At 40.9% G+C, this 27,283-nt stretch overlaps 1 protein-coding gene across 1 annotated transcript in view; it reads right to left on the bottom strand.

Annotated features, from left to right (window-relative positions):
- lrp2b (low density lipoprotein receptor-related protein 2b) overlaps positions 1–27,283 on the bottom strand; it is a 46,724-nt gene that overhangs the window by 8,467 nt on the left and 10,974 nt on the right. The window contains exons 20-63 of the mRNA XM_051939868.1: positions 26,958–27,095; positions 25,715–25,990; positions 24,397–24,636; positions 24,166–24,288; positions 23,950–24,066; positions 23,443–23,820; positions 23,109–23,357; positions 22,632–22,840; positions 22,293–22,477; positions 21,952–22,180; positions 21,164–21,341; positions 20,799–20,927; positions 20,126–20,292; positions 18,931–19,074; positions 18,635–18,744; positions 17,864–18,041; positions 17,334–17,547; positions 15,907–16,143; positions 15,606–15,797; positions 15,017–15,489; positions 13,747–14,194; positions 13,464–13,629; positions 13,201–13,359; positions 12,825–13,114; positions 12,269–12,469; positions 11,929–12,171; positions 11,518–11,643; positions 11,249–11,368; positions 10,888–11,019; positions 10,489–10,690; positions 10,102–10,397; positions 8,645–9,161; positions 8,340–8,495; positions 7,297–7,467; positions 6,958–7,181; positions 6,697–6,874; positions 5,648–5,844; positions 5,163–5,408; positions 4,588–4,716; positions 3,770–3,889; positions 2,713–2,829; positions 2,511–2,627; positions 1,113–1,250; positions 564–686 (exon numbers count right to left, since the gene is read on the bottom strand). Of these exons, the coding sequence (XP_051795828.1) occupies positions 564–686; positions 1,113–1,250; positions 2,511–2,627; positions 2,713–2,829; positions 3,770–3,889; positions 4,588–4,716; positions 5,163–5,408; positions 5,648–5,844; positions 6,697–6,874; positions 6,958–7,181; positions 7,297–7,467; positions 8,340–8,495; positions 8,645–9,161; positions 10,102–10,397; positions 10,489–10,690; positions 10,888–11,019; positions 11,249–11,368; positions 11,518–11,643; positions 11,929–12,171; positions 12,269–12,469; positions 12,825–13,114; positions 13,201–13,359; positions 13,464–13,629; positions 13,747–14,194; positions 15,017–15,489; positions 15,606–15,797; positions 15,907–16,143; positions 17,334–17,547; positions 17,864–18,041; positions 18,635–18,744; positions 18,931–19,074; positions 20,126–20,292; positions 20,799–20,927; positions 21,164–21,341; positions 21,952–22,180; positions 22,293–22,477; positions 22,632–22,840; positions 23,109–23,357; positions 23,443–23,820; positions 23,950–24,066; positions 24,166–24,288; positions 24,397–24,636; positions 25,715–25,990; positions 26,958–27,095 (8,982 nt within the window). The remainder of the gene's footprint in view (positions 1–563; positions 687–1,112; positions 1,251–2,510; positions 2,628–2,712; positions 2,830–3,769; positions 3,890–4,587; positions 4,717–5,162; positions 5,409–5,647; positions 5,845–6,696; positions 6,875–6,957; positions 7,182–7,296; positions 7,468–8,339; positions 8,496–8,644; positions 9,162–10,101; positions 10,398–10,488; positions 10,691–10,887; positions 11,020–11,248; positions 11,369–11,517; positions 11,644–11,928; positions 12,172–12,268; positions 12,470–12,824; positions 13,115–13,200; positions 13,360–13,463; positions 13,630–13,746; positions 14,195–15,016; positions 15,490–15,605; positions 15,798–15,906; positions 16,144–17,333; positions 17,548–17,863; positions 18,042–18,634; positions 18,745–18,930; positions 19,075–20,125; positions 20,293–20,798; positions 20,928–21,163; positions 21,342–21,951; positions 22,181–22,292; positions 22,478–22,631; positions 22,841–23,108; positions 23,358–23,442; positions 23,821–23,949; positions 24,067–24,165; positions 24,289–24,396; positions 24,637–25,714; positions 25,991–26,957; positions 27,096–27,283) is intronic.

Here is a 27,283-nt window from a genome sequence, read left to right as displayed (position 1 = left end):
TATAAATTGACATCATTCTCTCTGGCTTTACTCTCCAGTGCCTGAAAACAAATGGATTTACATGAGCTAGCCAATGTCCACCTCCACTCTGACTCTAACTATTTAATCCCCTCTCAAAATAATTTGCTCTGATTGACGTGTAAGCCGATTGTGTAACAATTCCATAAAACAGACCATTTCTTTATCTCTTGTATGTTTCATGCTTTGTCCTGTGCAGACGTTGATGTCATTATGGGATTTCCCATTTCACCGGCCTCAGAGAAGAGGGTTGAGGAGCCTTACTGTTGTTTGGACGAATGCTTAACAATCCCAGAAATTGATGACAAACGGTGCATTTGCTGAACCTTATTACAAATCTGGTTATGGACACAGTTAAAAAGAAAAAATAGGCAATATCTTTACACAGTAGAAGCATCTCCAGGGCATACATTATCTATGTAGTTCTGCTTGTCTCTGTGTTTACGCATCCAAACCTCGCTCAGATTTCTTCCCCAGTAACTGTTTTGATTTGTGCATTTTGTTGTAGTTTATCAGATTGTGGCATGCATGTGTGGGAGTCGTACAGAGTTCTTCCTTCTCATCGCTGCCGTCTCCACAGTCATCCTCCTTATTGCACAGCAGGCCGGCGAAGACACAGTAGCCGTTGTCACAGCGGAACTTGGACGGCATCTCACAGGTGATGTCCCCTATTCAAACGCACACAAATGTAAGCAGAGGCCAACCTCTAAGTATATACAGTATGGCTAAAAACACACTGCTGTTGTAAATTTCTTCCTACTAACTGTCATAGTTGACCAACCATCTTGTCCTTCACATCTCGGATACTTAATTATTAAGCGGATTAATGAGGGAAACAGTTTTTTTTGTCGGGTTTCTACATCACTTTACAGCATTTAACGAAGACAAAAGTCAGTATTTACCAATTTAAGTAGGACACACATTACCAACATGAAAATCCTCTAAATATTATCTCAATCTTCAGCCAAATTAAGGCTTAGGATGGAGATTGCAATGCGGTTAAAGAGGTTAATGACTATTCTAATTGCACAGACATGAATGAATGCAAACAGAACACAAACTTTTCCGATATGACAAACAACATGTTTTCTCACAGCACAAATTGAGCTGTTCGTCAGAGCTGTCCCCGCAGTCGTCGATGCCGTCGCACACCCAGTCCTTATTCACGCACAGACGGTTGGCACACTGGAACTGACTGTCAGGGCACCAACGGCCTCCTGGGTAGCGAGTGGCTGGAAAGGTTGGGAGAATTATGTTTTTTTAAAAAACAGTCTACTCAGTCGTATCGGTGTTGTCCTCGTTTACAGGCACCAAAAAATATTGTTTCCTTGTCTGAAAAAAAATCAAAAATTCAGCAAAAAAATTCCCCAAATTTCTGAAAATTTGCAAAACCTTCAGGAAGAAAATTCCAATAATTCCTTAAGTTTCCCTTAAAAGTTTTATTTTTTAGAAAAAAAATCCCCCAAATTTGGCAAGAAAATTCTTGTAAATACTTTCAAAAAATCAGTAAAAATCTTCCAAAAAAAATCTTAAAAATGTCTAAAGTGAGTACATGTATATCAGCAAAACTTCTAATATTTTCTTTAAGAACATTCACATAAAAATCAACCAAAATCCAGCGAATTTCGCTGGATTTTGGTTGATATTTTGTGTGAATGTTCTTAAGAAACATTCTTAACATCTCTTTTTTTCCACCAAAAAATGTTCAAAGATTTCCCAAAAATGTTGAAAATGCGGACATCAGAAGTTTCATTGTGAAATTTTTTTTTTCTCCACATTTTCAAACTTTAAAATGGGTCAATTTTGACCTGCAGGACGACACAACGGTTAAGCTCCACTGTGGCACTAATAGGAATGTTTTGGTCAGATTCAGTGACCACTGGTCTTGCATAAGGTGATGTTTTATTGGCATGTCCAGATATCGGGAGTGTTGAACTCTCAGGGTGCACACAGCAATACAAGAAGGGAGTAGACCAGTTCCAAAACTCGTTTAGGTGATGTTTTGTGCCTTGATAAATTAATCCTCAGCAAAGAGATGATGAACTGGGAATGATGTGCAACAAAGTGTCTTGAATGGAGAATGCTGCAGCTTCTTAACCTCTAAACCATCAATACCTCACATGTCCAAAGTTTTGCCATACCTCAATGGATGTGAAATTAAAGGAAATGACTAAGATTTTCCCCCTCAACTGCCTTTTCAAATGTCCACACCGTCAGCTCATCTTGTATAACTATTCTGTAATATAATTACTGCTGGTGTGTATGTCTGCACAACCGTTGTGGTTGAAGTTTACCTTTAATTTAATCTCTAAAACTTTTTAAATCACCTCTGTGTTTCTGACTACTCTGATGTTTGCACAACTAGAGTGTATCTACATCCGTTTGATGGCATTAAATTGGAATAATCACCTTATACACATCCAAAATACAAGTGTGCTAACAGACTGCAGGAGCCAGGCAGTTTGCCATTAGTTTTAGTGTTGTTTACTTACGACAGCTGGTCTCATCTGACACGTCCTGACAATCAGGCCGGCCGTCACACTGCAGAGCAGCGGGGATACAGTGACCTGAGTCGCACTGGAATGAACCTGGACGACACGTATGAAACTCTGGAAGAGAGCCAAGACGTTAGCATAGTGTTGTTTATAACTGAGGATGTTTTTTTTTGAGGAGGTGAGTTTGTGCACAGCTCACCGCAGTCTCGCTCGTCTGAGTTGTCCCCGCAGTCGTTTTTATGGTCACACACCCAGTTTCCAGGGATGCACTGCTCGTTGTCACATTGGTACTCACTTTCAGAGCAAGCCCTTGGCTCTACAGAGTGAGATCACAGAGATAAACGATATACAAGGTGTCTTCACAATTTTAAGAATTTATTACAAAGGCAATTGATAAGACATCTTAACCAGATTAGTTTTATTGTAATCGGTGTTTATTAAAGTTTGTAATCACATTGAAATTGTTTGTTTCAGGTATCCTGTTGGTGAAAGAGATACTGTTAAAACCATAAAAAATGGCTGCTCCTCAAGAGAAGGCACAATGTGTAGCTTGGTTTATTGAGACAAAATCGGATGTGCGGACTCAGTGAAACTACAGAACTAAGTATGAAAGAGATCCAGCATCACATCCTTCAATTTGGGATTTCTGATGCCATTGCCACCATTGATGAGGCTTTGCTACAGTGAACATGGCAAGAAATTGAGTACTGCCTTGATGTGCTTTGTGCAACTAATGGTGCCCATATAGAGGTGCATTAAAAGAGGTAGAAAAAACTTCGACAACCACCGATTACAATAAAACCAATCTGGTTAAGATATCATATGAACTGCCTTTGTAATAAATTCTTAAAATTGTAAAGAGACTTTATAGACACCCTGCAGATCTTCAGCATTAGATCAGAATGATGTGTTAGTGTTTACATATACAGCACAGGATCAGACTATACAAAGGGACAAAGATTTAAAATAATTTAAACCTAAAGTGTGAGGCTTGATTAAAACAGCATAAAGATTTAGGATAGGTTAGCATGAACAAATGAAACACTTCCTAAATTCTTCATCCAAATGAAAAGGCAAATTTGAATAAACAGAAACATTTCATAACAAGATTTTAAAGTGTGGTGGTTTCCAAAAATGTCAGCTGGAATGAGCTTCCGCCATCCGGGACCCTCTGCAGTACAAAGTGGGCATAGCTAATGGTTTCTAATAGCTTTTTAAATGAATTAAGTTGAACAGCTACTGAGTGTGACACTCACGGCAGTCTCTCTCATCTGAGCTGTCGCCACAGTCGTCGGCGCCATCACACTGCCAGCGGATTGGGATGCAGAGGTGGTTGTCACAGCGGAAATCTCCCACAGGGTCACATGTCACCGCCTCTGTGGGAAAGATAAAGTCAAAAAGCAGCAGAGATTGTGTTTCTACATGTGGTCAGAAAAAAACAATGTACTATGCCTGCATTCTGCTGTTTAAGGTGTAAAACACACTGAAATTGGGCATTAAACTGAATTATCCATTCGCTTAATCACCTTTTTTTTGTACTCTTAAATTCTTAGCAAAGACATTCAGTCCTGCTTATTCTCATTAATAAAATCTGAAATGCAAGCTAAAAGTTGTGGTTGCTCAACGTCATATGTTTTGTGTCTCTTGTGTGATGGTATTTGCCTACAAAGGACAACAGAACTTGGAACTTTTTTCTTCATTTAGGCATTTTGACAAGGCAGTTTAAGAATAAACTGAAAACAAAGTGCTAAAAGTCAGTTGCTGACCAAAAAAATCAATTATCCATTGGATTACTAGGTCATGTAAACGGTGTAAAAATGAATTCAGATAAAGAAAATTTACAGATTATAGTTAAATCTTTCAATTGTATATGAGTATAAGTTAGGAAATGGCAGAAAATAAGACTTTTCTTGAGAAACTAAAGATTTTTCAAAGACTAATGTTGTCTTGCACTGATTTTTCTTGAATTTTACATGACCTGGACTAAATTTGATGTGGACTCGCCTAGTACAGTTTTTTTTATTGCAGCCCTTTCTTCGCACAGCAACACATCTGCAGACACATAAGCACTGACCACAGCCTTGCTCATCACTGTTGTCGATGCAGTCATTCGTGCCGTCACAGCGTTCCCACAGAGGAATACAGCGGTAGTTTGACTTGCAGGAGAACTCTGTGTCCTCATCGCATTTGTACTCTGGACCCACTGGAGAGGGAAAGCAAGAGGGCGACCCAAGACGGGAGAATGGTGGTTAGACAGGAACACAGAACTTTTCATAGGAGATGACAAATAAACCAATGAGCAAAAGAAGAAGAAGGAGGATGAGAGCAATAAGAACAAACAGTGTCAAATAGTCTGTGTCACTTATAGTGAGAAAAATCCACAAAACAGGCAATAAAGCATCATTGATTTACCCAGATTACTCCCGGGATGCGGCTGAGTCTACATTGATTGTACATCACTGAAAATCAGATAAATCTATGCTTGATTAAACTGTCAGGTTGTTCTGCCACAGTGCTCCGCTATCATGAATTACAGCAGTGGCTTAGAGGAAAATCAGGGGAGTCACTACCTCTACTGCACTGTATAATGTTCTTGTTTCTCTATAGCTTTATTCCTGTTGAACTGCCTTTTCCTGATGTCTGACTTACTGCAGATTTCATACGGCTCATCAGATCCATCTCCACAGTCGTCCTGGGCGTCACACACATAGCTGAATGGCAGACAGCGGCCATTGGCGCACTGGAACTGTCCTGGAGAGCAGGTCTTCTGGGAACAAGTCTCGGCGTCCTCGTCGCTGCCGTCTGAACAGTCATTTACTCCGTCGCAGTGTGAGGCCACGGGGATGCACTGCTTGTTTTTACACTGGAACTGGTTGTCCTGGCATCTGTGATCACCTACGAGAACAGAAAACGAGTTGAAGTTACCTGAATTTCTGATTTTTCACAAGGAAACAAGCGAGCAAAATCAAATTTATAAAACCACCTGACCCAGCCTAATAAGATCAGTTTAATGTGGCAAGTGGAGAACAACTCATTCTTTAGCTTTTCAATAAATTTCAAGGTTTGATTTTGATTTCCTATTAGATTTCCCATGCTGAAGCATTTCAGTATTGTAACTGTGTTTATTGTCATACTGCAGAGAGCTGCGTCCTCGTCTGATTTGTCAGGGCAGTGTGGTTCGTTGTCGCAGATGAAGCCGGGGAATATACAGTTGCCATCCTGGCACTGGAACTGGCCGATGGGGCACAGACGGGGTGGGCAGGTCTGAGGTTCATCTGAGCCATCGCCACAGTCTGACTGGCCGTCACACTTCCACCATATAGGAACACACCTAAGGACAGGAGGAAAGTTGGATTATACGTTATTCTTAGCGTTGTTGGAGAATGCAGACCAAAGCAGGCGGTAAACTTTATCTGAGGCTAAATGCTGGCACAAGACTGATAGACTGCCCACAAATACCTAAAGAGAAAGTTGAAAAGAACTTTGAAGAGAGAGTTGAAGAGGATGTGAATTTCTGTAAGGGGGTCACTGTGCTTTTTGAAGTGTCTTGAGATAAAATATGTTATGAATTGGCAACTTATAAATCAAAATGTTTATTGCATACGGCATACACATATAAAGCACATTTTGCTTAGATGATCTGTGCATCTCAAACTAGTTTCTCATCTTCAATGTTAATACGTTTGGGGTTTTTTTGTGTCTTTGATATCTTTTACTTTCTATTTGTCTGCTTTTATGATACAATTCAGTTTTCTAGGTACCGCCTATTAGTTTATATGTGATACAGCACATTTAGTGACAGACACATAGTGCTTTTCTTGGTCTTGATCAAAATTTGGAAACTGATAAGAAATTAAAATGAAGTAAGGAAATAATACAAATGTTTGGGAATTAATCTTTTTACCCCTGATGATGGGTAATATGCTGCACTTTTACAAATACATTAACATTTTGTGATACAGAACAGAAATTTCTCCACAAGCATATATAAAAATCCATCTAAAAATGCAGTAAAATTATAAATAACTCAACACAAGTAACTATTTTCTCTTTTCTTGCAACATCCTGAAATTCCAGGAGACCCATTCCTCATATTTAGTATTATCGTATACAATTAGCGATAGATACAGATACAGATGACTATGCAAACGCAATACAGATTAAGTGTAATTATCAGACTAACTTCTCATTGTCCCCACAGCGGAACTGAGTGCTGGAGCAGTCGGCGACACATTGGACCTGAAAGCCCACCATCAGTCCGATGAAGTGATCCGGACACTCGCAGGTCGCTTTCTGCCCACCAGGTGCGATCAGACACAAATGAGTGCAGGTCAGGCCATGAGATGAGCAGGGGTTATCACCTGGGAAGTAAGTTAATTGAAAAATAAGATATTTTTACAGTCCCCTGAGACATTAGGAATGTAGACGGTTGTCATTTACGTACTTCGAGGCTGCCTGTAGGGATGGACGACATGAATGTCGTGGGGCCGATGTGTGTTGTTGCCCATGACTGCTCGATGCTCTCCAGTGTACTTATGAGCTTTCTCCACAGAGTGTGTGTTCCAGTCCGTCCAGTAGACCCAGTCTTCAAACAGGGAAACAGCAAATACATGGGGAAGTGCACCAGCAATGGCCCGGTGTCGGTTCTGCCCGTCCATGTCTGCAAAGCTAAGATATTCAGGCAGGTTAATGCATAATGTAGGTATTTGACTGGTATTGCCATGTAAAGAAACAGAGACTTCAGAGTGAGGTGAAAGGGTTGTGACTCAGTCTCTAAACTCACTCCAAGAAGCTAAGATGGGCATCAGCGAAGAAGATCTTGTTGGTGGTGTAGTCGATGGTCAGAGCGTTGGGCCACCCCAGCTTGGTGGTGATAATAGCAGTGGCGTTTGTTCCGTCCATGCCAGCTCTGCCGATATACGCTGTGTCACCCAAGTCGGTCCAGTACAGCCATCTGGGGAGGAAATAAAAGCCGGAAGGGAGGGAACAGGTGGGATGAGGAAAAAACAAAGGATTAGGAGCAGATTATATTTATCTTCAGCAAAGAGCACACCACTAGGAATTAATAGTATTGTATTTTTATTAAACTTCCTACCTACATCTGTATAGAAAACACAGGCTCATATGAAGTATTTGAACACTTAGAGCTTATATTGTAATGTAATATTTTTTAGGTATGATGTGCTAAAAGTAAGAGATGATATAATTATGGCAAATGCTATTAGACTGAAGACTAGAAGTAAAACTTATGTACTCAAAACATAATGGTGTAAACTTAAGGTATTATAACTTTTAACATGTCAGAATAATATGCATGAAATCTGTCATGAATTAATGAGGGTAAGATGTGGAGCAAAAGTTTGAACACGTCTGGGCATGCTCTCTGTAAAAGATGACCTAATGATAACTTACTGTCTTCTGTTAAATGATCGAGGGGCGAATTATGACAATCTGACATCATGTTCTGACCAATAGATTTAGTAAGGTATAATGGTGTCAGAACTGTCACTCCTATCATATTTCCTATAGGTGTGGAAAAATGACCAACTCTCACAGCATAAAAGACTAGTATCTTCAGTTCTTCTTGGGGTGTTATCACTGCCAAGAATTACTCCTGGATTTTTGTCGATAAATAAATCCTGCTGCCCTCCAAATGCTGACTTCTCTTGGTGATTTTTGAAGATCTAAACACTGTCAAGTCAGACTCTGGCCTTGATTTGTAATTTAGTTTACACTTCATCACTGTACTGCCTGACAACAACAGCTGTATACATCTGGTTTCAGTGTCAGCTACTTATTTAAAGGCTTGTGTGCGTATGTGAATACCCATATTTAGGATTGACAGCCACAGCACGAGGTTGACTGATGGTATAAGTGTCATTTCCATTTTTGATCACCCCTGTCATCAGCTTCTTCTGGTAGCGCCCATCCAGCTCCATCACATGAACTGAGCTGTAGTAACTGTCCACCCAGTACAGCTTCCTGCAAGAGACAGAAAAAAATTCTCACATATCTTTATTTCGGGCAAAGCGACACAAAAAGTTACAATTCTTAAATGCCAAAACTACTCCTGCAGAATTAGAAGCATGATTTATCTGTGAATTTAATGAAGTTTCTCCCATTTCACACACCTTCCCACCCAGTCCACTGCAATGCCTTCAGCGCCTCCTATGTTTTCATCCACCAACGTCTCCCTGTCAGTCCCGTCGAAACGCATTCTCTCAATCTTTCCTACTTCTACATCCAGCCAGTACAGCCTCTTCTCGTAGTGATCGAAATCTAACGCCACTACGTTGGACAGTCCCTGCTGGACTATGCTCAGATGTGACCCGTCTGTGGTCAAATTGCGGATGTAGTAGCGGTTGCTGTACAACAGGTACGGGGCAATGCCGCTGTTCTGACGACAGGTGCGTCCGTCCGGTTCACGGAGGTACCCAGGAGCACATTTGCAGTGGTACGAGCCAAAGGCGTTCTCGCAGATCTGGCTGCAGACGGCAGGTGTGCTGAGGCACTCGTCGATGTCCTCGCAGGCTTTGCCATCTGGCATGAGTTTGTAGCCCGGGTGGCAGGAGCAGTAATAACCGGTGAGGGTGTCGGTGCAGATTTGGGCACACTGGTGAATCGGCGGACTGAGACACTCATTGACTCCTGCACAGAATGAGGAAAGAAGGGGAAGTCGAAAAAGACAGGATTTGGCATGAGATTTACAGGATGTCAATACAGTCTCTTTACAGTGTTAAGAATTTATTACAAAAGCAGTTGATAAGATATCTTAACCAGATCTGTTGTATTGTAATCAGAGTTTATTAAAGTTTGTAATCACATTGAAATTGTGTGTTTCAGGTATCCTGTTGGTGAAAGAGGTGCTGTTAAATGAAACCCTAAAAAATGGCTACTCCTCAGACCCGTGAATTGGAAGGGATAGGCCAGATCCTTTGGCCAATTCCTTGCCACCACGTTCACCCGATATCACTCCCTTGGACTTCTTTCTATGGGGTTATGTTAAAGATATCGTGTATCGAATAAAGATACGGGACATTACTGACTTAAAGCAAAAGATTTCTGATGCCATTGCCACTATTGATGAGGCTATGCTACAGTGAACATGGCAAGAAATCGAGCACCGTCTTGATGTGCTTCGTGCAACTAATGGTGCCCATATCGAGGCGCATTAAATAAGGTAGAAAAAAACTTTGACAACCACTGATTACAATAAAACCAATCTAGTTAAGATATCTTATTAACTGCCTTTGTAATAAATTCTTAAAATTGCAAAGAGACTTTATGGACACCATGTATTAGCTGCAGCAGAAATGTAATATTTTATGTTCTTATATGTTATTATATTTGTAAAGACATATACATAATAACACCAAGAAATGAGTGGAAGGACACAATTTCAAGCACTGACTAATAGCTCACAAAAATTTCACCACCTGAACATAAATGAAAAAATGAAATTATAAAACTGCATGTTTGTGAAGGCTTTTGAGACCAAACAACTTCCCTGATAGTGTGCAATGGGGAGACGCTTTTCATAAATCAGTAATCAGATCAACACAATTTCACATTTCTGTGCGCTCCTCACCGCAGCCTTTCTCATCGCTGTTGTCCTGGCAGTCCTTCAGTGAGTTGCACACCTTGCTGTCTTCGATGCACTCGCCTGACTTGCACAAGTACTGACCGGGAGCACACGTGGGCTGAGGTGTGACGCACAAGCTGTCCGCCTCATCCGAACCATCCATGCAGTCGTTCACCCCATCGCAGATGTAGTAGTTGGAGATGCAGGCACCGTTACCGCAGGTGAACTGGCTGCTGCTGCATGTGTCATAAGTACAGTGCAACTCATCGCTGCCGTCTCCGCAGTCGTTCACACGGTCGCAGCTGGAGAGGAGAAGCAATTCGGTATTTAGAATTAGTTTCCCAACTGGTAAACAAATGTCTGCTTTTGCTCTCTCACATATTTCCTCCTTACTGGTAGGGGAGGAAGATGCAGAGCCCGTTGGCGCAGGCGAACTCGTTCATGTGGCAGGTTCGGTTGGGACAGTTCTGAAACTCATCAGCTGCATCGGCACAGTCTTTCTCCCCATCACACACTAAGGAAAAGGGCACACATTTTGGATGTCCGGGGTACCAGGTTGGACACGTGAACTGGTCGGAGCTGCAAGTACGCTCACCTACAGGAGACAAAAAAAGGGGGAGAAGGGTCAGAATGGTTGGATGTTATAGAGATATGCAAGATCACACATTTAGGTCAACATTGAAATGAGACAAGGGATAGAGCTGAAAAAATTAAAGCTTAAATGTAGTGCATTTTTCCAGCCTTTAACACACACACAGTTTGCAGTAACTAAACGTCTAACTGCTTTCTCACCACACTGCAGTTCTGGAGCTTCGTCACTGTAGTCCCCGCAGTCATTGTTGCCATCACAGACCACTGATTGAGGGACGCAGTTTCCACTGGTACATGTAAACTGGCCTGGACTGCATGTTCGGATGATATCTTCTGCTCGAGAACACCAAAAGGGTAATTGGTAAAATAAAATAAAAAACACGCTTTGAGTTCCACGTCTTTGAAATGCAATAGCTTGAGTCACAAAACAAGCTAAAAATGATGTTTACAAAAAAAAATGCTGGTAACTTTCAGTCAAAAGTTTATGATCCTTACAACAGCAAACAAGTTTTGTCATTGAATTTAAGTTGTGCCTGGCTGTTGTACTAAAATGCGAACTCACCACAAGTGGGAGGTTCATCCGTGCCATCTTTGCAGTCTTGGAAGTAATCACACACCATATGCTGAGGAATACACTTTCCTCCATCACAGAGGAACTGATCTGGAGCGCAAGTTCGACCCACTGCAGTACAGCAACACAGAAAGATGATTGCACAGATTTAGATCTACTGTGTGTTCATGTGCCACTGCAAACTTTACAGGTGAAAGATTCTACAAAGCATGAGCACGTCTTTCTTTTTCTAACATTGTCTCGCTCAATGTTCCACTTACCACAGAAAAGAGGATTTTCATCACTGTTGTCCCCACAGTTGTTGTTGCCGTCACACAGGTTCGCAGAGAAGATGCAGATGTTGGTGTTGTCACACTTGATCTGGCCATCAGGACATACGCGGTCAGCTAGAGAGAGTTCACACAAGGTCAGTAGCCATCTTTGATGCCACATACAGGATATGCGTCTTTCTTATCAACACAGAATCACTTCAGGTGTCTAGTAAAACCAACAAGAAATGCCACGCTTCAAATGAAGATGGTTACTCATGCAGAGGAAACAGTCTGAAGAGTTGAAAAAGTGAGATAGAATCATTTTTTTAAACTTTCTTTCATATTTTGCTACTCATTATCCATTATAATCAGTCCATTAATTAATTAATCAAACATTTGGTTAGGCTTATCATCACTTACGGCAGTTGATTTCGTCGGACGTGGAGTCGTCTCGGCAGTCGTTGTGACCGTCACAGACGAAGGCTGCACTGATGCAGCGTCCACTAACACAAGTGAACTCGGTGTCGGGGTTACATGTGGGGAAAGGGCAGCCTCGCTCATCACTGTTGTCCCCACAATCGTTTGCGTAGTCACAGGCGTAGTTCAGAGGGATGCAGCGTCCATTGTCACAGGTGAACTCCGTGGGTAAGCAGGTGTGGAAGGCTGAGTAGGGCAAGAGGAAGCAAAGGCTGAAGTCTAATGTATGACTAGTAAAATGGAGTGGCTTAAAATGCATGCATTAAAAGTCACGAATTCTCACCACACACTCTCTCGAGCTCATCCGTGTTGTCTTGGCAGTCTTTGGAGCCATCACACTTCCACTGTGCTGAGATACAGTTACCATTGAGGCAGGTGAACTGCTCCGGTTGACAGCGTTTTCCTGTGTCTTTGATACAGTCTTTGCCATTGTTGGCTAGGTACCACTTCCCCTCAGGACACTGGCACTCTGGGCCCACTGGACCTATAGGAAGGATTATCGGAGGTGAGAGACTTTAACTATGTGCTGGAAACCAGAGGGAATATAGAGATAATGCCTCTTCTTAATGAGTAGCATGTATGTCTCTTTATGTTGTTTAGGATGTTCTTAATGATTTCCAACCTCAAGTTAACCACTCACTTGAAGCCAAACACTTACCTTATTGTGCCTACTATAGTAAAAGAACATGCTTTTATAGAAGATTTAATTGATTTAAGATACATTAAGCCTTAAATCAAAGTTGCAACAAAAAATTATGACAGCATTATATCTGTAATCATCTTTTTCTGTTGGCATCAGGAGTGTCTTATTTAGTAGCAATGCATAGACATGGTCTTACCTGAAACACAGATATGACTGCATCCTCCATTGAATTGCTGACAGAAGCTGGAACAGCTCTCCTGCTTCGATCCGGCATAAACATGGATGTCATTTGGTCGGTACTGCATATCCTGGACTATTGCTGTTATGTCAGAACCATCGTCCTTCCCAGCCCTATAGACGCATCTCTCAGTCCAGTCAGTCCAGAAGATGTCCTGCTGGAAGACAGTCATTGCGAACGGGTACGTGACCCCATGCACGATCACTTGTCGGTTCTCACCAGTCAGAGTAGACCGCTCAATCTTGTCTCTGCAGAAAGCAAGAGGGAAACAATGAAAATTTGCTGCAAAAATTGTAACTTTTTGAATATATAATATAGGAAAAACTGGACACACAGTGAGGAATCAGCCCAGTAGAGCATCCTCTCCTCATAGTCCAGAGTCAAGCCGTTTGGTGATACTAGATTGCCACTGATGATGGTGGTCTGGAAGTTTCCACTCAGTGTGGCCCTTTCAATCTTAGCTGGACTGCCCCAGTCAGTCCAGTACAGGTACCTGGGATGAGACAAAGCAGAAGAGGTATACTCAATGTTCACCCACAACACCTGAAAACCATCTCCAGTCTATGGATTTATAAAATAACAGTCTGTTGCTTTTACCCATAGCATGGATCAACAATGATGCCTCTGGGGCTGTTTGCAGTGACAATGATTGAGCGGTTCTTCCCATCCACGCCCATCGACTGAACATTACCGGCGTAGTAGTCAGTGAAGTAGACACGGTTGTGGATCCAATCGTATGCCAGTCCCTCTGGGTCATCCAAGTCTGAGCGGTATCCAGAAGAGATGAAATTAAACAAAGTGACAAAAACAATGAAACGATTATGAAGGAAATGAGAAAATGAAATGGGGTGAACGTGAACAGTGACAGTGATAAACGCACTCGAAGCAAGTATGACAGGAGGGCTGGTGATGGATGTTGTGGAGATGTAGCCAATCCTGCTGCGACCTAAACCTACATTCTGGGTGAAGAAAATTCGCTTCTCCTTGAAGGCAAAATCCAGTGCCATCAAGTTGTAGCCAATGTTCACTGTTGGATAAGGAATGCTGTGATCGGCTGGGTCTAACCTCAAGCTGTTCAGCGTGTAGTCTGTAGTGAAAACTAGAAACTCCTCGAGACCGTAGCCACATGATACTCCATTGCTAAGGAGTGACCCATGGGCACAGCCACATTTAGGTTTCTCCTGGTCTGGGAAGGCAAAGCAGAACTGCTGGCAGCGTCCATTGTTTTCATGGCAGGGGTTAAACCCTACTTGGTGGGCAGATGTAGGCTGTACATGAGAGTCGAAAATGGTGACATCCTTCAGTCCATCGAGACCGTCTCGGATTACCTGGTGCAACAGAAAAATTACAATTTTGTGATGTTAGTGTCATGAGCAGAGCACATTCAAAGAAGGCATATGAAAAATGCACATGAAAAGAAGTAATTCTGGACAAAACTGTTCCAATATTACTGAAACATTATGCTTGCTCCTACTTATTGGTGGTTTATGTAACTCAACCAAATGCAAAACCAACCAGATTCCATTCACCCTCGTTACTCTTTACCCACTTACAAGCTGATATTTCCCAGTGTTGACTGTCTGTTCAGCTACAATATTGGTACTGCTGCCAATTGCTAATGGTTGCTCAGTTACAATGAGAGCTTTTCAGTTTTGTCTAGCCCAAAAAATACCCTATTATTTTCTCATTTAGACAGGACAAAGTGTAGCCATTTTACAAAGGTGAGAATAGATTAGGCCTAAAACAATTAGTCAAATAATAATTATTTTAATACTTGGTTTATCCTTTAAGACATTTTTTTCTAGCAAAAATGTCACACATTCATTTGATTCGATTCTACAATGTGAGCATTTTCTACTTTCTCTGCTTTATATAACTGCAAGTGAACTAATTTCTTGCATTATCTTAGAAGACAAACTGCAAATGTATCACTATTGAGAATATTTGCACCCCCACTCTAGATGACATAAGACTTCTTCTGACCAACTTAACAAGAGATAAATGAACTAGACTTTCCACAACATTTCTGCACAAATGTCATGTTTTAGACACATTACACATCCAGTATTCACTTTTGCATGGAAAACCACAAAACAGCACCATCCTAAAATATAAAACTGTGAGTTAAATCAGAATAATTTAACTTTCACCTCTGGCTGGTCGGTATTGGCTGGGTCCTTACTGGCCTGGAAGAGCTTTCCCAGCTTTGCATCCACCCACAACATGTAGTTTCCCAATATAGCCATTCCTGTTGGAGATGGGTATCGGCTCCCATATCGGATAAGCTGCCTCTGTGTGCCATCTGCGGCCATGCGGGAGATCATATCGAGGACATCATCTGTCCAGTAGAGGAAGTCATTAGTGTAATCAACTGTTAGCCCACGAGGTGACGCCAGGCTCTCTGATGCCAACACTGTACGGTTTGTTCCATCCAGGAAGGCCCTCTCAATCTTGGGTGTTTGGCCACCGTCGGCCCAAAAGAGGTAGCGAAGCTTGGGGCTCACTGCTAGGTCACGGGGCTTGTCCTCTGAGGACTTGAGGAGAATCATTCGATGGGTAGTGTTGATGGATAACACCTCCAAGAAGGTCTCGCTCTCAAAGGCATTGGTGAAATACAAGTTACCTATAAAGGAGATTTTTGGATCAGTAATGTAGAATCCTCATAATTTTTTTTAAATGCTCCATAGATGAGACAATGGGTTAATGATGGAATGGTTGAATGGTGGAGCGACTTCATACCTGCAATCCAGTCTACAGCAAGGCCCTGGATGCCTCCTGTTCCAATGCCTGTAGTGATGACATTGCTATAATGCCCTCCATCTGTTTTGGCCTTGTAGATGCCCCTGTATGTGGTGGAGGTGCTGCTGTCAGTCCAGTATATAAACCCAGAATCAATATGGAGGTCCAACCTGTCCTTAACGGAGTAGGATGCTGTAACAAAATTAATCTTTGCTTGAACTGATGTTTATTGTCAATAAAAAAAAAAAATATGCAAAACAAGTTAAGCATCATAATGCAAAGCAATATATAGCAAACATACATCCACCAACAGGAACCATAGCTTCAGAGTGGTCAGAGCTGTTTATATGGAAGCCACGGATATTCTTGAGATTGGAGATGATGGCATAAGAGTCATACTGTTCACACTGGGAACCATCCTGAGAGAGGAAAAATCCTGTGGTGCACGCACAGGTCTTCTGGTTGTTTGGTTTGGGTAGACAGAGGTGTGGACAGCCTCCATTGTTGGAGCTGCAGGCATTGGTGGTCCCCGCTGAGTCTGATGTGTAAGAAACAGAATGGTGAAGCTGAGCACTACAAAATCATATGAGCCTAATACGCCCATATTATTGTAATGTAACCATAGACAGTATATATATTAGACGGACGTAGTCCCAGAATCTGACAAGTGAAGCCAATGCAGAAGTGCCTGAAACCTGCATTCTTTCTAACAGTCAGCCGGGGGCGATTGTTGTGTTTGCAAAAACAAGCCTAATAGTAGAGAAATCAATAAGACAATGACTCTACTTCTTGCGTGATTTACTAGCTTAATAAAAAAAATTGCTTATGAATTTATGGACTCAATTGCTAGTTTCAAGAATTTTTGAATTCAGCATGATGTTCAGTTCATAAATTATGGTTCCATTTAGAATAAAATAGACAATAAATGAGGGTATGTTTAAGGCAGAGCTACCTGGAGATTGGCAGGTCACTAATGCATCACTGAGCATAGTATGCTAAGCTCCTTAGTTAGTTCTATAGTTCACTCATTGCGGCTAACCCAACATGGCAGAGTTTGGCCAAATTCCAAACTCACTGTGGTAAAATTTTACTCTATGAGCAAAAGCTTGTCATTAGTTGCTATGTCTCAACCAAAATGAACAATATTAAAACAGCTACACTTAACACAGAGCAAAAAAAATTTAAATTTTTCTTACAAGATATTTTTGCTGTGCAGAAAATTTACAGAAATATATGTAAAAGAGAAATTCAAACTTGCTTTGTCTAGCAAATCAAATATTTTCGTTGATTGAAATTTTATGCCAAACAAATAATTTTAGGGGTCCTTTCAAAAACTAGACTTGAGCACAAAGTTCAGAGCTCCAAGATTCTTAATTATTAGTAAAGCTATATACAAGAAGTTTATTGTTATTATCATGAATATTTTTTGTGTATCTCTTAACTAGTTAAGTATTGAGTACACACACAGAAGTGAAAAAATGTTCTCTTAGTATGAAAAACTGATAATAATTTGCTTCCTATTATAAAACCAAGAATATGAGTAACATGAAAACAAGTAGCCCTTCATCCTGCTGTTTGCTGTCCTTGAGGAGGACACTGAACTGCCTCTTACTCACTGGCAGTAATTAGCTGTTGCATAATGTAACAGTCTGGACAAAAAAAAACTGGAGTAACACTAACAACAAACATTAAATTAACATTAAATTAATAACCAGTGGATCCACGTACAGTCTCTGGCGTGCACTTTGAGAGCACGAAGGCCGGACATGCCGCTCCTCATCACCACCATATTGGCACCGGTGTCCTTGTCCACCCGCTCAATGACCTCGTAGTCCACGTCAGTGTAGTAGAGGTAGTTCAGGTGAATCGTCAGACCCCACGGGTTGGAAAGGCCGTTGACCACCGTCAAACGTGTTACTCCATCCATGGTGCCACTCTGGATCTGGGAGAAGAAGGAAGAAGAACAAAACAGGACAGTTTACTGGTAACAGAAAAAAAGGACCACAAAGACTAAAAAAACTTCAGTTTGGACTACATCAGACTGCTGAAGGTGAAAGAAAATGAGCATATTTTGTTTGTTAGAGTGCCATTATGGTATTTACATGAAAGCTCGGTCAACTATGGACGGAAAAAAAGTGTTTTCCACATGATAAATATTGGTAAACTCATTAGAGAAGCTGTTAAGATACTTAAAAAGTAAAGAAACTGCCTACATTTTTGGCAATGGTCTACATGTGGAGCAGATTTTCTGTACATACATGCCCTGAGCCTGACACCCCCCAATACAGCTTCCTGGATGGGATGTCAGCAGCGATGAACCCAATGTTAGCCAGGTTGCCTGTGTAGAGGCTCTTGAGGTTGCTTCCATCCATGTCAGCGCTGCCAACCTTTGGGGGAACTCCGCTATCTGACCCCCTGTCTGTCCAAAATAATTTCCTATCGGGAGAAAAGTGTAAATATTGTCTTTGCAGAAACAAAGTAACAAAGTTCTTTACAGTAAAATATTTAGGACAATAACTACTGTGTAAAGTGTCTTCCAATATTAAAAAATATGACTGGCTTTATAGAGGAAACTTTAAAAATGTAAGTGTTTGGGATAAAACCCTAAAGTGTTATTTATTGTGTGATTTTACCTGAGTACTTCACATTTTAGGGATCAAAACACTACAAAAAAATATATTACCTCTTTACCTATTTGATACTTTTGGCCATGTTGTCCATTGCTGTTTTGGTTGGGTTATGTTTATAGCAGGAAACAAGACTAGTATATTTTGCTGTTGAAGAAATATGACCTTTTCAGGTCCAACTGCATGATGGCCTTTCAGACAATAAACTCACTCTGTCCTTGTCAGTCAGCTACTGCCTGCTGAATAATTGGTAATGAGGTCTTGGTCAATTTTGAGAGTACATCAATAACACAGAATTTAGGATGATTGTGCAAATATGTTTAGTCATTTCACCCTGGTTTGTTCCATTGAGGCAAAATAAAACAGTAAATTCTCATTTTACTCATAGAACAGATGCTTTACCCATGGACTGGATCCACAGCAATTCCAACAGGCTCTCCTGCTCCCTCGGGTTTTCCATTTGACGTGATCAGCGTCTTCCTATAATTCTCTATTCCATCTACACGAATAACCTACACAAAACATTGTGCACATTTAGTTGTTCACGCAAAACAACAATTATGTGACAAGCACATTGCAAAGAAACTAAATCTGTCTGTTAAGATAAAAACACTGATGGTAAAATAGAGTTCCGTGCAGAGGCTTAGTTTCGAGATAAACAGAAAGAAACTCATCATATTGTATAACCAAGTGCTTACTTCTATAGATTTAGCAGTGGGATTGGTGTAAAACATTATTCGACTTATCCAGTCAAAAGCCAGACCAGACGGTGAGCCCATCAAAGCAGCTGGAGCAAACTCAGATCTGTTGGTTCCATTGGTTTTCACTCGCCAAATGGAGCCCTGATAATAAAGCAAAATAAGAGGCTGTGCATCAAAACACAACCTTTAGAAACTGTGGTCTCAAGTACTGCATAAGAAATTACATAAAAAGTGAGAAAGTATTTAATGTGGAAAAAATCAACTCAACCAAAACACTTCGCAAAGCCGGATGGATGGATAGATAGATGGATAGATGGATGGATGGATGGATAGATAGATGGATAGATGGATAGATGGATGGATAGATAGATGGATAGATGATAGATGGATGGATGGATAGATGGATGGATGGATGGATGGATGGATAGATGGATGGATAGATGGATGGATGGATGGATGGATGGATGGATGGATGGATGGATGGATGGATGGATGGATGGATGGATAGATGGATAGATGGATAGATGGATAGATGGATGGATAGATAGATGGATAGATGGATGGATGATGGATAGATAGATGGATAGATGGATAGATGGATAGATGGATGGATAGATAGATGGATAGATAGATGGATGGATGGATAGATAGATGGATAGATGGATAGATGGATGGATAGATAGATGGATAGATAGATGGATAGATGGATGGATGATGGATAGATAGATGGATAGATGGATAGATGGATGGATAGATGGATAGATGGATGGATAGATAGATGGATAGATGGATAGATGGATGGATGATGGATAGATGGATGGATAGATAGATGGATAGATGGATGGATGGATGGATAGATAGATGGATAGATGAATAGATGGATGGATAGATAGATGGATAGATCGATAGATGGATGGATGGATAGATGGATAGATGGATAGATGGATAGATGGATAGATGGATGGATAGATGGATGGATGGATGGATGGATGGATGGATAGATGGATATTTTATTAATCCCGAGGGAAATTCAAGGGAGGCTATTCAAAGTTAAGTTGGAGTATTATTTATGTTTAACATGATTAATCACCTGCAATAGCACGTTTAATTTATAGCTTTCCTTGTGTAACAGCAAATTTATTGCATGTCATAAAACATCTCTCCAGTTCTTTCATTTAAGATCTCCACTCACAGTGTCCTGCACCCAGTAGACAAAATCCTCTTGTTCATCAAAGGCGATGTCTCGTCCCTGGCTGACGCCGGACACTGGGGCCATCGCATTATTGGAAGAGTCAGCAGGGTCCAGAGGAATGCCGAAAATCACCGAATCTCTGACCACCATCAAGAAGGGAGTTTCATCTACAACAATACAGAAATACACATGAAGGAAAGAATGCAAGACATACAAAGTAGTGACACACTGTAGGTTGGAATGTCATTTTTAGCAAAAACATCACAAAATTTAAATCAACCAGAACTTTGGCTGCACTTGATGATTATTTTCATTTGTCAGTTAATATGTTGACTGGTTTCCTGACTAATAGATTTGTTGTTTAGTCTATAAAATTACACAATTGGGAAAAATGTTGATAAGCGTTTGCTTCAAATGTTTAGTTTTGAAATATTCAGTTTATTGTCATAAAGGAGTGAAGAAAGCAGAAAATATTCCATTTTAAAAAGCTGGAATCAGATAAATTTAGACCTTTTCTTTCTTGGAAATATTTAAATATAATAGTCTGTGATGTTTTGTTTATGGAGAAAAAGGACTTCTCAGTGTCCACTTGTGAGATGCAGAGTTAAACTCTATGAACAGTGGTGCAGAGAATGCTGTTAAAAATATTAGCTGATCTTTAAAAAAACCCTACCTTTAATACAGGTGCGTTTGTCAGTATCCAGCTTCCATCCAGACTGACAGTGGCAGGTGTAGTACCTCGGCCTCAGGTTTGACAACAGGCACAGCTGAGTGCACAGATGTTCGCTGCATGGATTAATGGCTAAACACAGAACAACAGTGTCACCTTCGGGCTCAAAATGGCATTTCACTATATCAAGAAACTCCTCAGTAACTTTGTCATGCTAAAACTGGAATGTGATTTTTATATTCATGACATTTCCTGAGAGTTTTTTTCCCTAATATTGTGATCCTTAAAAACATGGTCTGGGTAAAGTTAGGAGCATGATTTTAAGACTAAAAAGTAATTTTGCTATTTGCTGTTTAGTTGGAGGCTACCTGCGGGCTGTTTGATGGGATGGGACATAACTATGCCCATGGGCTGATGGACGTCGGTCATCAGAGTGGTGCCGTTGCCACCATGGAACTTGTTGGCTGTCATCACTTTGCTGGTGTATTGGTCTGACCAGTAGACAGTGTCCTCGAAGATGGTCATACCATGCGGGTGCTGGAGAACCTGGTGGGAAAGGCCACATATGGTTTTCAAGCTGTGATATATAATTCATTCTCAATGCCTTTGCTCCCTTTTAGCAAACCCTGTCTGACTGTGTGTCAATGACATGTGTGCTGTGGCCTTGCCCAGGCATTCAGCTAACATCATGCTGCATGAAGAAAGGACTGGTAGACACTGGTCATCAATATGTTGATGCAATGATGTTAACACTTCCTGTTTTTGAACAAGTCGCATTTTTTTTCTCATCAGACGTGAACAGATAAATGACTACTTATGCACCAAAAGAGAGAATCGGGAAACTAAGGAGTTCAAAAATAAATAAATAAAAGGAGCAAGTGAAAGATAAATTTTGGAATAATATAATAAACATCTCTGTCACTTAAATCAAATGAGTAGAAGTAATGAACAAAAGTACAAATATTTTCTCTTTTTACCAACAGGTGAGGAGGTTAAAAGAAAAGGAAAATGTTACACATTTACACTCAAATGTACATTTTCATTATTTAACTCTGTAGTACTCCCTGATTTATGACGTGATTTGACTCAGTTACTGTAATGATTTGTTAGGATTGATCACAAATGTATTTTTTTCAGATTATCATGCTACACCTACCAGGTCGCTTGCCATGACCTGTTGGCGGTTGTTGCCGTCGTAATCACAGTAGTCGATATATCTGAGGTAGGCATCTGCGAAGTAAATCCTGCGCGTTGTATAGTCTAGAGCCAGGCCGTTGGGCCAGTAGAGTTTGGTGCTGACAATAACCCGCCTCATGTTTCCGTCCATGTCGGCCCGCTCAATCCTAGGATTCTGACCCCAGTCCGACCAGAACATCAGATTGGTACTGGGAGCAAAGACAAAATCATAGAGGTGGTTGAGTGTGGATGCTGAAGGGTAGATTGTTAGATGTTTAAACCATTTTACATGGAATTAAATAAAAATGACAACAATCTTACTGGTTTCGAGGGTCTAAAACCAGTCCACGGGGGCTGGTAACGTTTTTGGTTAAGAGAACCTTTCGGAAGCGACCGTCCAGAGTGGACACCTCGATGTTCTCCATGACAGAGTCGGTCCAGTACAGGTTCCGACCCACCCAGTCCACAGCAATGCTCTCAGGAGTCAGCAGACCAGTGGAGAACATCTAGAACAAAAGGGACACAATGAACACCGAGAATATTGCAGTTTAATTTCATTTATGCTGCTTTTGGAATTACTATGCTGCAGGAAAGTTCAAATTCTATCAGAGAAATACTATGGCTCTTGCTTTAATGTGTATGCGCTATTGTTTGTCTTACTTCCTGTCTGTCGGTGCCGTTCTGGTAGGCACTCCATATTTTCTTCTGTGAGGCATCAGCCCAGTACATTCTGGACGTCGTGCTGTCAATGTCTACGGTCACAATGTCTGAACCGCTGATCACTGGAACCATCTGGGGTGGTCTCACCTTGATCCGGTTGGCAACGATCTCACTACGCTTGGCGACCAAAAGTACAGCAGCGTTGGAGTCTGAGGACAGAAAAGTATCTTGTTTGTTACTGATATTTCCTATAAATTGTCTTTGTGTGTAAAAGTCCAAGAATGCCACATATAAATACTTGGCACAACCTACACAAATCAATAGTCTTCAGCTCTGTTTCTACTTTTTGAGTCAAGCAATTTGTTAGTTTACTTTGGGTTTTTTTTATCACAAAGCAACAAACAGACAATAATCGAATCATTTACACCCAGAATATAACATGTGGATGTTTTTTGCATTGCATTACTTGTTGCTTACCTATGGCTTTGCAGGTGCGCCCATCAGGCTCCAGGAGGTAACCATGTGAACAGTGGCACCGGAAGGTTCCTCTCTCATTGTAGCACTGTTGGCTGCAGAAACCAGGGATCAGACACTCGTTGATGTCGTCGCAGGTCTTGGAGTTATTGAGGAGCTGAAACCCTGACGGACAAGTGCACTCAGCCCCAAATGGTCCTTGGATACATCCGTCGCTGCAGCCCCCGTTGTTCAGTGCGCAGTCATCTAGGTCTTCATGAGGACATATGACAGTTTGTTTAGTCTATTTACTCTTTACTGAGGCTAAAATCTAACATCAAAATGCATGAAATCTCACTGCAGATCGGTGACTCATCTCCTCCATCGGGACAGTCCTTCTCGCCGTTGCACACCTTGTCCAGGTCGATGCACACCTCGTCAGAGGGACACTGCCACTGTCCCGAGGGGCAGCTATATGGAGGGGTGGGGCAGTTGTTCTCATCACTCATGTCCCGGCAGTCATTGTCGCCGTCACACAACCAGCTCATCGGGATGCAAAGCTTGTTGGCACACTGGAAATCGTTGGTTCCGCAGGTGACAGGGGGGCAGGAGTTGTGTTCATCGGATCCATCTTCACAGTCTGGATGGCCGTCGCACTCCCAGTCGTCCGGTATGCAGAAACCATCCACCTGGCACTGGAACTCGTCGTCGTGGCAGAGGCCTGGACCTCGAGTGGCTGGAGGTGCCAGAGAGATTTAAGGATTTTTTTTTTAAGAAGGAAAACACTTCTGTGAGGATGTGAAACACTCAACATCACATTTTTTTTTTTTTACATTTTTAGCACAAGAATGTGAAGTTAACATACGACAGCCTTGTTCATCAGTATGGTCCCTGCAGTCATAGACTCCATCGCACTTATAAATCGCATTGACACACTGGTCCCCACTGGCACAGGCAAACTCATCGTAGTTACAGGAGAACACTAAAAGTGGGAAGGAGAAAAAAACAATATAAGGAAAAGATGAGCGAAAAAATCTTTCTATCCTGCAGCAAACATGCCTTTCAATATTTAGATTCCTACCACAGCCTTTCTCATCAGAGCCATCCAAGCAGTCCTGGTCTCCATCACACACATAGGAGTTTTGGATACAGCGGTGGTCCGGACACAAGAAGTAGCCAGGAAGGCATGCAGGGATGGTTGAATCTGACAATCACAGTTCATTTTCCAGTGGATTTAAAAGACAAAAGCTATATGTGTTGCATTTCATGAAACACAAGAATGGAGTGAAACTGGAGTGGATTCTCTACTTACTGCAGTTGTGTTCATCAGAGCCGTCGCCGCAGTCATTGTCACCGTCACACAACCAGCTTTTAGAGATGCATCTGTTGTTGTCACAGGTAAAGGTATCAGCCGCACAGGTGGTAGGGAGATCAGTGGGACAGTTGACCTCATCAGAACCATCTCCACAGTCATCCATGCCATCGCAGCGCCAATTGAAATAGATGCAGCGCTTGTTGTTGCAGGTGAAAGCATACGGAGAACAGGTTGCTCCTGGTAAAGATAATGTAAGAAAAGAGAGCATGATCCACTGTTTCCATGCACTACATTGCAAAAACTCAAAACCTTACCAAGTGTGTTTGTCTTATTTTTAGTCCAAATGTCTCATCCCACTTGATTTAAGACAAATTCACTTAACAAGTGACATTTCAGGAAGACGGAGGGACTTGTTTAAAGACAATGCATCTTAAACATCTGTTAAGTAATACAATCTTGAAATGATCTTGTCTTGAGCTGAATTTTACAAGAAAATGCGAATTAAATTTAACCCTCGCGTCGTCCTGTGGGTCAACGTAACCCATTATAAAGTTTGAAAATGTGGAAAAATATATATTTTCACAGTGAAACTTCTGTTCTCCACATTTTCAACATTTTTGAGAAGTTTTTGAACATTTTAGTGGAAAAAAGAAATTTCACAAAATTCAACCAAAGTCCAGCTGGATTTTGGATTACTTATGTGAATGTTCTTAAGAGAAAATTAGAAGTTTTACTGATAAATATGTAATCATTTTTGGCATTTTTAGATTTTTTTTGAAGATTTTTACTCATTTTTTGAAGACATTTACAAGAATATTCTTGCCAAATTTGGGGGAATTATTGGAATTTTCTTCTTGAAGTTTTTGCCAATTCTCAGAAATTTGGGGAATTTCTTTGCTGATTTTTCGGATTTTTTTCAGACAAGGAAACAATATTTTTTGGTGCCCGTAAATGAGGACAACACGAGGGTTAATACATCTCAAATTAGGAAGTTACATGAAAGCAATAACCTATTTTTGAGCGAAAAAGTACTATTTTTTAACATGTCTGGCTTATTTTAAGTCACTTAAGCTTGACAATCCTGGTAAAACAAAGCTTAAAATAAGTTTTCCCAGCTAATTTTAAAATCTCAATATTCTAAATATCCTATTTCAAGAAATCTTACCAAGCCATTTTCCCTTGTTCTATTTGGCAGAGTTTTTTTCACTTATTTCAATATAAAAGTTCCTTGAAATAAGTTTTTTTTTGTTTTGTTTAGAGAGGGGCATTTTTTCCAGTGTACTTCACAAACACACAGATTTTCTTATACATTCACCTGTATCAGTGCAGTTGGCCTCGTCAGTCTTATCTATGCAATCAACAATCCCATCACAGCGGTTGGAGTTGGGCCTACAGTGTCCTTCATCACACTCAAACGATAAGGCGTCGCAGTTGTCAAGCGGAGGCACAGAATCGTCTTTGACGCAGTCCCTCTGGTTGCTCTGAAGTTTCATACCGTACGGACAGCCGCACACGCGAGTGAAGGAGGGAGTTGGGAAGCAGAAGTGGCTGCAGTGTCCGTTGAGCACCGTATTACAACGGCTGGTGAAGGCTGACAGAAGGACGACAAAGAAACAGTCAACAGGTGTTTAGACTAACGTGGCTGGCTCGATGAGCAACAACTGTCTTGATGAAGCAGGTGTGACTATTTTGGTTTGATCCGCTGAATCCCACGCAGTTTCAGGTATTTTTGAATTGCTTCTGTCACATTTTTAGTCATTGCAGGTTCATTTTTCCTTGCAATATAAAGTCCTGCTCCTTTATGGAAACAGTACAACCATGACTAGAGGTCGAGAGAACTCAAATATTTCTATAGTTCTTGAGTCGTAAAGAAAATAAAAGTTGAATTTCTTTGAGTATTTATTTTTCAAAAAATGTATATAACCTAGAATCAAAATGTACAACATTTTTCAAGTATCAACACTTGTTACCAGTACTGGAATAAAATGGTAACTCTACATACTACAAACATTTTACTACATAGATTGCTTATTTTGCTTCCATACATGCATGCAATCTGCTCTGTGTAAGCACAGCCTACAGTGCAGTTTTAAAATCCCTGAATTTTTGTTTCACAATCGTTAGCACTAGTGACTTCACAATGAATGTTTTGTTTTTTAGAGAATCTGGTTATCTGGCTTTTTTAAAAAAAATAATCCCAAAAATAATTAAATGAAGAATGAAGGGATTTTGATGAAATATCATAGCTTAAGCCTAAATTTGTTAACATTTTCCAACAGATCAACATGTCACAGATGAGAAGTTCATCTAATTTGAAAATCTAATGATCATTTGTCTTGCTACACTTTCTGATTATGACATACAGTGTCATCTTCAGGATTTTTAAAAAAAGATAACTTGCCTTTAAAACACACCAGTTCAGAAGAATGTTCTATGGAGATTACTCCCTCCCCACTAGCAGTGAAATCCCTTTAGTCCTGTTCATACACACATTTTTCTGAACTGGTTAGCTGTTAAACCCTTTGCAGACTCCAGTGTCTTACTGTGTGTACACTTACTACTGTGGAGTTCAGGTGTGTAGGCCTTGACATTCAGGATGTCAATGATTCCTCGTCTGATCATAATAATTCCTCCTCCATCCCTCTTCCTCATCTCGAATATTCCTCTGGTCCTCGTATCAGACACATACAGGAAGTCTGTAAGACAGAAGTAGGTGGTTTGGCATTTTGAAAAACACTGGTTTAGGTCCTAAAAACAAATCCACATTCATGGAATATTATTCAGGAACAGCTGTATGGATAATTTGGATATTTTTTCTTAGTGTGCTACAGTAACTGGTAGCATGACAATTTTATGTTTACTGAAGTAGCTTCTGGACTTCGAG

Source organism: Acanthochromis polyacanthus, chromosome 19 (assembly GCF_021347895.1).
Source record: "Acanthochromis polyacanthus isolate Apoly-LR-REF ecotype Palm Island chromosome 19, KAUST_Apoly_ChrSc, whole genome shotgun sequence".
Classification (NCBI taxonomy): domain Eukaryota; kingdom Metazoa; phylum Chordata; class Actinopteri; family Pomacentridae; genus Acanthochromis; species Acanthochromis polyacanthus.
This window is presented reverse-complemented; position numbering and strand designations above follow the sequence as displayed.